Source organism: Lactuca saligna, chromosome 4 (assembly GCF_052625555.1).
Source record: "Lactuca saligna cultivar CGN05327 chromosome 4, ASM5262555v1, whole genome shotgun sequence".
NCBI lineage: Eukaryota > Viridiplantae > Streptophyta > Magnoliopsida > Asterales > Asteraceae > Lactuca > Lactuca saligna.
The window spans coordinates 303729806-303741170 of record NC_136420.1 but is presented as its reverse complement, the minus strand read 5'-3'; the positions used below and the strand labels follow the sequence as shown (position 1 = coordinate 303741170).

The window sequence follows — 11365 nt, the reverse complement described above, 5'->3', positions numbered from 1 at the left end:
ATTTCACATAGGACTTAACTGAAAAAGTTAACGCCGTTAGTCAAAAGGACCGTCTTTGCAAGATTTTGAAACCACAAGGACCATCTGTATAAAGAATTCATCATAAGGACCATAATTGGTCGATTTTGTCAACCATGAGGACCATTTATGTAATTTTGTCTAATTTTTATTTAACAATTTTTAACCCTTATAATTTTAAAGTTAAATTATGAGTATTTTTAATATCCATATTTCATTTTGATCTTTTTTTGCTCTACTTCATATGATTTAATCGTCCTTATGATATATATATATATATATATATATATATATATATATATATATATATATATATATATATATATATATATATATATATATATATATATATATATATGGTGTCAAACTGCATTGTTTAACATATCGAAACTTCCGCAGCAATGTGTGGACGACCCAAACCCTAGTATATCTATTAATTACCAAAATTGGTTTGTGAGGAGGTTTACTATTCATTTCAACTTTTCATTTGTGGAACTTTTCATTTGTGGCCGTCCGATTTCCTTTGCTTCTCAATTCTTTCTTGTTTCTTCTTCTTAACCAACAATTGTACTGACTTCATTTGCTTTTCCTAAAATCAGACCAAAACCAACTAAATCCATATCAAATTACAACTCTTAAAAAATATAATATATGTTATAAAATAAACATTTTCCTAAAAGTAGCAAATTTGCTTCTGGTAATAAAAGATTCTTACATTTACATTTTTTACCCTAAAATAATTTTGATTAAACACATTTTATCCTTCGTAATTTTAAACTTAAATTATTGGTAATTTTAAGTTACGTTTTGGTTCCTTACATAATTGTTTTTATAGTTTTCAGTTCTATTGATATTATTTTTTTATTTAAATGTTAGTTAATACATTTAAAATACATTTTTGAAGCTTTATTTTGCATGCCTCATCCATACATAATTGTTTGCTTCTAAACCTTATTTTACACTTTTACGATTCACTTTGAAAAGAACTTCTTTGCCAAAATGCGCGAAAATTTCTCCCAAAAACCTTATCAATGTTGAATTGCGTTTTTCAACATACTAGGTTTCCGCAGCATCGGACGGCCGGTCCAAACCTAGTTTCTATTAATATTCAATTTGGATTTGGGAGCATGGACATGCATAATTGGATAAAAGATTTATGTAACTGGCACATGATTAATTTCTTAGGTATCCAATAAACAAAGATGTCGAGATTGTAGTTGTCAATTATACCCCGACCATTTGGAGTCATTTGTTTTTCGATTTTAGTATTAGTTCCATACGCCAATAAAGGTGGGGAGGGTATTTATGTGTGGGATCCCTCAAAAATTCGTTAAAATAGGGTCATGTGTAATGAATTTTTCGTCACATCATATGGAACATGGGCTTTAATAGTATTCAAATGATTATTATTATCGCGTATGAGCCTCAAGAGTTGGTGAAAACAAGGCAAGTTGGAATACTTTCATTTTTTTTGGAAGCAGAAAACATATATTAAAAAAAAAACACATCGATTAGCAAGCGACTAAACTGTGTGAAGGTAAAACGAGTACAATTACAAGGAAAAGATAGAAATAGGGGAACAATTCCAAACCATTACAGTTACAGTTACAGTTACCTATAGATAGGCTTAATAAAATAGCAAGTTTGATATATTCTTGCTTTCAGAAGGTCTTTTTGGTCACTTCCCAAGTCTCATGACTATAATGTTAGACTATAAATTCTCATATCATCACCCTATTTTGGTCACCGATTATGGTTTACTCCCTTTTAGATCTTTTCATTTGTGGTTTCAAATGGAAGGATTTGAGGATATTGTTAAAGATACTTGGGCTCATCGTTAAAAGGTTGAGGAACATCAGTTGGATTTTTTTAAAAAGAAGCTTTAATTGCTCAAAAGTAGTATTAAGAAATGATTGATTTTATATGGAAAGATATTCGAAGTTTTACTAAGGTTGATCTTCAAATAGAAATTAATAATATGAATACACGTTTGGATGGTGGAATAGCAACCACGACTGATTTGGAAGATTATCTTATGTAATGAAAAATCCCTTGATCCCCATTTTTACCGATGATTTTACTTTTGATTTTATCAAATGCTTTTGGGATGTCGTTGAACATGATGTGGTTGATTTACTAATGCATTTCCAAGAATCTGTTTTTATCCCGAAATGATGCAATTCCTCATTTCGAAGTTTTATGATCCCAAATTTAGTAAAGATCATAAACCAATTAGTCTAATTGGTTGCTAATACAAAACTATTGGTAAGTTTTTAGAAGTACATAACAATCCGTTTTTATTAAGGCTATATTTGGCACGCCACAGCTAGCATATTTTTTGAACTTTTTTATGTTATTGTGTTTGATAAGTCAAAAAGTTATAAGCTAGCTTTCTAAAAAGATACTTAGGCTGTGTTTGGCGCGTCACAGCTAGCTGATAAGCTAGCTTATTTTTTAAGCTTTTTTATGTTATCGTGTTTGGTAAGCCAAAAAGTACGTTATAAGCTAGCTTATAAGCTAATGTTTTGAAAAACTACTTAGACTAGCTTTTTAAAAGCTTTTTTAAAAATTTCCAAATACACCATTTGATTAATTTACTCTCAGATATCCTTTTATGTAATTTTATATATTTCAGTTAGTTTTACCAAACGTTATTTTTTATCAACTAGCTTTTCAGCTATCAGCTAGCTTTTTATTTAACAGTTAGTTTTTCAGCTATCAGCCAGCTTTTTAACTAACAGCTAGCTTTTAAGCTAGTACATCAAACATAGCCTTAGACTAGCTTTTTGAAAGCTTTTTTAAAATTTTCTAAAAATACCCCCTAACTAATTATAGAAGCACATTCATTTAAAATGTCATTTTATATATTTCAGCTAGTTTTTCAAACAGTTTTACCAAACATCATTTTTATTAGCTAGTTTTAGCTATTAGTTAGTTTTTTATTTAACAGTTAGCTTTTCAGCTAATACACGAAACATAGCCTAAAGATCTCCGTTGACAAGTTCAAGGCTAAACTTTTTAATTGGAAAGTTAGAAAAAACTTCTATGATCAGTTTTAGGGAGTATTGCTATATATATTATATTTCCATTTTTAAGGCTCCAAAAATGGTCATTTTATCTAATCAATGCGACATATAAGCATTAAATCTTTGATGGTATGAGTAGTTACACGGATATTGACAAAAGTGATCAAGTAATTGTGAATATGAAATGTGAAAAGTACATTGCATGTGCCTTTGTATGAAAATTGTCCCTACCATTTTCATGAAGTAAATTATAACGGTGCCCCATTGAATGACATTACTTGTTTGGAAAAACAATGCAACATCATGATCTCAATTGGATAAGTATAGTATAGTAGATCTACAAATCATATACAAAAACCATGAAAGAAAATCAACACTTAGACAAATAAATAAAAAAAAATAAGTTTTATTACAAATTACCAAAAATTTTGGAACTAATTTCATTGCTAGTTTGCTACATGCATAAAAATGACCAACGCAAATATTCCTTCAAACATTATTATGTTTTCATTTCACTCGCCTTTTTTATTTGTAAGGCAGCTCTTACAACATTTCCTCTTGTAATAATCCCCACCTTCATATGTACAAACAATGGCTTTCAGAATGGGTATTAAATGACCGTTTTACCCTTACATCCCAAAACTCAAATTTCACAATATTCATCGATTTCAACTATAACACGTAACATTTTACGAATTTGCCCTTAATTAGTTTTCCTTTTTATTAACCCAAGTATGCCGACATTTTATTTAATAATTTTTAAAGGGAAACTGTCAGAAAAGTCCCAATATTTTCGAAAAAGTTACACATTAGTCCCATTTTTTTTAACATAAAAGTCCCGATTATTTGTAAAAACACGATAATCTGTCATTTCCTGTTAAAAGAAAAAAAATTTAAAAAGAGTTTGTTGTTAATTGAGCCAAAATGAAATAATCGGGACTTTTATGTTTAAAAAAAAAAAACTTGGGGCAAAAGTGCAACTTTTTCGAAAATATTGGAACCTTTTCTGACGATTTCCCTTTTTTGACGGTACTAAAAAAGGTTCTTACCAGCTTTCCCTCCCCATCTACAACGGGAAGGCGGCGATATTTGGTTTCAAGTAACAATCTGACATCATGAAAAAAAAATTATAAGATTTTTTTTTTTTGGTTATAAAATGATAATAAAAATAAATTTGTGAAAAATAAGGTTGAACAAACCTGGCAGCATCTTCAAGATTAGTATTTTCACGAACTACTAATGGCGCAGGAGTCATTAAATCACCAACCAACTTCCCATCAGTTTTGCTTAGCAAATTTTGTACTTCATTAAATGTCTGTAATTTTTTAATATATGAAATTATAATACGAAACTAATCCAATAAAAAGAATAGATTGAGAGTTTGATAGTTATGGTGTGTCTAGTATGATGGAATGGAATCGTGAAAGGAATGGAATGAGCAAGGAAATGGAATGGATCATTACGTTCCAGTGTCATGTTGGAAGGGAAGAAAGGAAGGGAGTCATTCAAACATGTTTGTTTTGTATAAATATGAAACTAAACTTGATAAATAAAGAAAAAGATATTACTTTATGTAAATTAAATAAAGATATATTGCTATATAATTTGCATGGGTTTTATGCAGAAAATTCCCATTATTTTGGGAAAAATTTTGATAAGGTCCTATTTTTTTTTTTTTTTTTTTGAACAAAAAGGTCCTGATTATTTAATTTTACACGATAATCTGTCATTTACTGTTAAAATAAAAATAAAGACTTTTTCATTAATTTGGGCAAAATATTATATAATCAGGACTTTTCTTTCAAAAAAAAACATTAGGATTTTATCAGAAATTTTCCCAAAATAATGAGACTTTTTCTGCATAATACCTAATTTGCATATAAACATATTTCATTTTGTTTAAAGGGTTAGTCTCATAAAAGGCCTTATATTTTATGTTTTTTTCCTGATTAAACATCATCTTTATTTTTTTCATGAAAAATACCTTATGTTTTTGTCTTTTTTTCCGAAAAACACTCAACTGTCTTTTTTTTTCCAAAAAAACAAACCCTCAACCTTCTAAATGTTTCCAAATAAATCCTCAACTTTTTTAGTTTTTCCTGATAAAACCCTCACATTTTACAACTTTTTTAGACAAAAATGACTAAAAGGGCCAAATCGGAAAAAATGAAAAAAAAATCCAAGATCTTTCTCATGAAAAAAATTAAGTTGAGGTTTAATCCAGAAAAAACACAAAATGTAAGGTCTTTTATATATGTAAATAATTAGCTAAAAACATATCTATGATCTAAACATATTTACAAAAATAAAAAGAAACAAACACCATGATCTCTTTAAATATTTTTTAAAAATAAATAAAAAATTAAATAAACTTCCGGGATAATTACCTTCCAGGTGCTATCAACTTCCGGGAACATGCCCGTATCAGGTCGGGCAGGGCCTAATAAAAATATTAGAATATTAGAAAATATAAAAAGTGGGACCCACAAATAAAATTTAAATCTTTTTGATATTTTAAGTTATGCTTATTACCTGATACAGAGTCCAGTGCTAATAAGTCATAATCTGAAACCAATCCAACCTGTAACAAGAATCACGCTCTAAATACGTTATAAAGAATATCAATTCAATCGAATAAAGAGGAAAAAAAAAACGTTACCAATTTCCAGTTATCATCAATTACAGGAAATCCGGTGATTCTGTGTTCTACAAGAGCTTCTAAAGCTGTTGGATGAAATCAATTAGAAAAATGGGGGAAGAAAGTAAAGAGATTGACGAATTTGTTTGTTGCAAATTGCAAATTGAAATGAAGCAATGAAGCAATACCTTCGTCTACTGTTGTTGTGGGCTTAACGACATGTAACTCCTCTTTTGTAGTCATGAAATCGCCCACAATTAAGACTCCATTTCTTGGCTAGAAACAAGAACCAAACTTGTCAAAGATCCTGAAGGAAAGAAATTGAGAGTTTGAAAGGGTTTAGTGTAAGGGACAGATTGGTGACGAATTCTATGATTTTTAGTTCGTTTCAAGATTTATGTAATTAAAGTCTGTTGCTTAGTTCCTTTATCGATGGCTGCTTTTAAGTTGTTTATGTTGTTGATATACTATTTGAATTTTGAAGAGCGATATGCGAGTAGATATAAAAGCGTGCTACTTTATGTCCCCATTATGCCTACAAAGTGTTTGATGAAATTCCTCTTACAAAATTTACTTTGAATCTTCTTATCCAGTCCCAAACTTGAAACTAACTAACGAATTACACCTAAATAAGTACACGGAGGAGCTGAACGACCGATAGTAAATGAACAACCAAGCTCAATTTTGTACAAGCGACTTAAAAATCAGACGAACATGATTATTGATTATATACATATGTAAAAACCCACAAACAAGTTACGGGAAACTTAGATTCATAGAAAATTTGAGAAAAAAAGTGTACCGGTACGGAATTACCGGTCAAGGTAGCTGCTCCGGCGACGGTGAAAGTGGGTCTGCGAGAAACTGGAAGGAGGCGAGAAGATGGGAGAGTATAGATAAATGATGGAGGGGGTGAGATTGGAGAAAGCGGATGATGGTGGAAGACGGTGGCGGAACGGAATTGAGAGAGAGATAATGGGTCTAGAAGCGGAGGGATAGAGGCCATGGTTGACGATGTCGATGCGTGGAGGAGGGTGATGGGGAAGAGATATCTAATGCGGCCTCTGGCGGAGAAATTCCAGACGCCGATGAAAAATATTGTGGATTCTTGGAAACTCTTATGGCTGTGGTTTTGTTTTTCTTTTAATATTTAGTTTAAAATTTTTCCAACAAAAATGTAATCTTTTAGAAGGTTTAGTTGTAGTTTTGGGCATGAAGTTAAATTGTTTTAGTATGTCAATGTTGCTAAAATCATTGTTTTGCCATTCATTTTATATGTATATATAAATTTATTATTTATTTGTTTATTTTTATTATTATCACTTATTATTTATAGCAAAAAGGTGTAAGATTTACTTAGGTTTGGAACTTGCTTTACTTATAAACAAAAAAGAAACAAATATGCAGCTAAAAGAAGAAAGAAGAGAACAATAGAAAATTACTTGATTGCTAAGCTTTTTCTAATTAATCGAGAAAACCCAAAACTCTTTTTAAACATCTAAACTTGTATATTATTTATACTAGACACAATTGAATCATACACAAAAACTAAAACAAGTTCATATCAAGTTTCCTAAAATATCTTATTTGAACTAGATATAAACAAATCTTATAATAAGGAAAGTTTCCTATTAACCGATTAATCCAACAACCACCCCCTTAATCGGTTTGGACATACGAGCCACGCTTTCAAAACAATGTCGACTCCTCTTCGATTAGACCCGTTTCTTCCTTTTCCCATTTAGGAGACTCGTTTTTATAGTGACTAAGCTCACCACATTTGTAACATCTAATGTGACTTTTATCGCGAACACGTTCATTACCATCTCGACTTCTCCCGGGCCCCTGATCTCTTCCCCCGCTCATGTGTGTAAAATGCACTAGTTTTAATCCTACTAACTTAGACACAAAATAAATACGCGAAAGGTAGTGTACCTATCGATTAGTAATATAGTTCAAGCAAGTATGGTATCAAACACAAGGAACGGTAAACAATTAATATAAATGCTAATATCATCTAAATAAAACAAGTAATAAAAGAAAGGGTTTTCTCTAGTTTTGGAAGACTAGAAACTTAAACAACTACTTAAACTCTTTAACAAATGACAATTAAAAACTAAGGAGAAACAAAAGAACAACTAGATTCAATAATGGAGGAGACTTCTGTTTAGGTTTGAATCATTTATTCTTATGGTTGATTTTATGGCAAGTGCAATGGATTAATTGGCTTTGGCTACCGATTAGTGTGATTAGGTTCACGTTCGCTATTACTAATTGTCACAACTAGAAATTTTTGGTGCCTTGTAACTACAACACTTATGTCAACTATGAATCAAAAACATGAAAGCATGCATGATGCTTACTCTATGACAACATAATTTCAATCAAACACTTCATACAAGCACTACAAATAGTCAACAAATAATTGGAAACCCTAGAAGTCCTTGTTTAAGTCCATTTTGGACTAGGACTTCCTTATTGGGCCCAATGGACCAATAAGCTTCCAATTCGAATATTATGGGCTCTAATTGGACCCACTTTCATTTATTTTAATATTTTAGGCCATATTGGGCCTAGAATGAAACAAAATATTTAAATGAACCTCATTGGGCCATAACTAACCTAATTAGCCCTAATGGGTCATAAAAATCATTACTTGATTTATTTTGGGCCAATAGTTATCTAAATTAGCTATGATTTGGACTTAGGCATTTAAGGGCCCAATTCCTTCCTTTTTCTCTCCAAATCTCGGCCCAAGCCCAAGAGAAAGGGAAGAGTTGACTTCTTGCATGCCACATCATTTTTGTATGGGGGATAACTAGGCATTACATTTCAAACATCCATGCACTTCTCATCTTTCCATGCAAGCTCACTCTCTCTTCTTCTCCCTCTCTCCCTCTCGGCCGAATCCAAACAAACACACACACACACACTTCACTCACAATTCTCTCAAGAAAACTCTCTCCACTCCTCTCCATATTTTTGAGATTAAGGAAGCTTTCAAGGAGATTTAACCCATAAACACATCATCTAAGGTAAGTTGATGCTAGATACATAATCTAGCTATTTCCTTTCATTCAAGAATCATCTATTAATTCATTCAAACTCATGATCTTGCACCTTAGAAGCATCCAAGTTCGAGATCCTCCAAGAAAGGTTGCTAGGATCGAATTCTTCTTCATCTTTTCCTTCCAAAACCGAAACCACACCCAAGGTGAGTTTCATACCCCTTCCTTTTTATTTTCTATGAGTTTTATGGGGGAGAATACAAGTAAATGTGTAGATCTATGTGTAAATGTATGTTATGGGTGATTTGATGCATGTATGTGTGTGATATCATGTGTTTTGTGATGAATATGTTATCAAAAAGTGTGTAAAAACCGAGATCTAAGGAATGAGAAAGGAAATAAACATATCTTAAGTTATTAAACACTAATCAAGTCAACAAAAATAGTTTATGAGGTTAGGGTGAACATATCCTAACATAAAACACATTTTAGGGCTTAAAATGTCAAAAATACAAAACTTAGGGTACAAACCGACAAATTTATAGTTTCTGGAGGGTCAAAAGGTTCCAAACAGTTTCTATAATAATTTTTCTGAACAACATTTTTAAGGGACTTAAAGTGTAAATTTTGAACCTAATGGGCTAGATTTGGGCTTTTTGGTCCAATAAGCCTCAAATTGCGAGATTTCTAAGTTTGAGGGGCTAAAAATGCAATTTTCTATAAAACAGGGGATTTGAAGTGTATTAAAACTATTTCAAAGGTCAAAAATGCTTTTCAAATTCAAAAATGTAAAAAATTTCTATTTTGGGCCAAAACTGTAAAAGTTGCAAAACTGGGGGTTTTAACCGAGAAAACATCATTCTGGAAGGGCTAAAGCTGTTTACAAAATAAATTTGGGTTAAAAATGTCTTTTCAATAAGTTTATGATACAAAAGTGTCAAAATAATGTTTTAAGGACTAAAATGAAATTCTTTTATATAAAGGACTAAAAGTGCTATTTTTATAAAAGAAAGGTTGTGAAAAGGTAAAAATCTTACTTTTAAACTAATTAATTCACTAAGACAAAATACATGGTCCACGACTACCGACGAAACGGAAAAACAAATACACTCTCAACAACAAATATCGTTACAAAACGAATTGATTCGGTCTCGAATCAATAACAAAACAAAAATCAATAAACCAAAGTATTTCAATAAACACGCGATAACTATGATGAGTCAACATTCAAACATTGGGCTTGAAAGTTTCAAATCGTGTTTGTTGGGCCTTGCTAGCCCAATAACCTGATCTTTGGGCCCGAAGGGAACGCGCTTACATGTTAATGGGCCTCCTATGACCCAATTCCATGTAAAAGGACTTTCAATAGCTCTATTGGGCCCTAATGGTCCATTAGTACTACTAGTGAGGTCGAGAAGTCAAATGCGAGTTGGGCCAAGTGCCTTTCGCATTCCCGATAGCCTTGAATAACTTATGGAAATAAAGGGGGCTTCGTACCCTCCTTTCTCCTCGGTTGACCGGCTTATGAGAATTCAAGTAAACATATTCGTGGCGTTAATCAAGAGAAGTCAGGGTGGTTGGATTAAGTGAGTAGTACGGACGACGCCTTAAGGATCGTTCGTAACCTGTAGTTATAAACTAGTCATTTTCATTAATGCGTGATTGTAACAACTCACAAACCCTAATTAATCCAATGTCACCTGGGTAATCAAAAACATACGTCGTATCGGTATAACAATAAACAAGTCATGTAATTTGTGTATTGGGAAAACATCGGGTTTTCCCGGAAAGTTCAACATTTTCACCTATGTGATGTATACAAAGTTCAACAATTATACATGTTTTCAAAATCGACAAGCATATTTACGGATCTTCACACTTTTTATAAACAAATACTCTTTTCAGAAAATATCGGATTTTCTGGGTTTTTCAAACTTCACAAAAATCATTTTTCCATAACATTACTTATGAACTCACCAACATTTCATATGTTGACGTTTTTCCAAAATAACTTGTATTCTCAGGTAACAGGTAAGCCGAAGAATAAGTATCAGGAAATGTCATGGTGTTTTGCTTAAATTATCTATTAGACAGTTTATGTAATGGAATTGTAATGTTTAAAACAATGTACTAATAAACAATATCAGTTGTAATATTCCAATGCATGGTGATGATTTTTGTTATGATTCATGTATATTCATTGTGATGGTATTCAATTTGAGTCACAAAAGCCCTCGGATGTTTCCGCCGTTCGGTTCGGGGGTGTGACACTAATCCTTAGAAAACAAATTAATTCAAGCAGTGATCAAGTGATTAAACTAACAGATTTTCTAGCTTATTGATTCGGGTTAAGTAAGACTTGTAATGAGTTAATCAAATATGCTAATTCAATTAACTCCTTATTGATGGTTTGTCACACAAGCTTACACATTAACGTATCTATTTTCTAGTTAACCCTAGTTTCACGTTCGCTATTCCTAGGCATATAACAATGTTTTCACATAAATCATATGAGATTAGCAACTAAGAGATGTTCATGCAACTTAATTACTGTTTAATTAACAAAAAATAGTTGTAATTAACACATAAGGCTCTTTAACAAGCTTAACAAAACAAAATCATCAGATTAAATTAATCCGATAATAAAATCAAACCATATTCATAAAATCATCTAT

General features: G+C 31.6%; 1 protein-coding gene across 1 annotated transcript; it reads right to left on the bottom strand.

The window, feature by feature from the left end:
- Nucleotides 1-3434: 3434 nt before the first annotated feature.
- LOC145043901 (CBS domain-containing protein CBSX1, chloroplastic-like) lies at nt 3435-6811 on the bottom strand. Its single transcript, XM_078992669.1, has 8 exons — nt 6485-6811; nt 5871-5958; nt 5704-5768; nt 5577-5625; nt 5432-5484; nt 4244-4359; nt 4094-4151; nt 3435-3618 (listed from the first exon to the last, which is right to left on the bottom strand). The coding sequence occupies exons 1-8, from the start codon at nt 6686-6688 to the stop codon at nt 3544-3546; spliced, it is 708 nt and encodes a 235-aa protein (XP_078848795.1). The 5' UTR covers nt 6689-6811; the 3' UTR covers nt 3435-3543.
- Nucleotides 6812-11365: the final 4554 nt, after the last annotated feature.

What these genes read in the sequence shown, in the direction of transcription:
- LOC145043901 (XM_078992669.1), bottom strand. Translation starts at nt 6,688, where the DNA reads ATGGCCTCTATCCCTCCGCTTCTAGACCCATTATCTCTCTCTCAATTC. An exon ending in CACAACAACAGTAGACGAAG is followed by an intron (nt 5,769 to 5,870) that starts GTATTGCTTCAT and finishes TTCATCCAACAG; the next exon opens with CTTTAGAAGCTCTTGTAGAA. An exon ending in AGCACTGGACTCTGTATCAG is followed by an intron (nt 5,485 to 5,576) that starts GTAATAAGCATA and finishes TATTTTTATTAG; the next exon opens with GCCCTGCCCGACCTGATACG.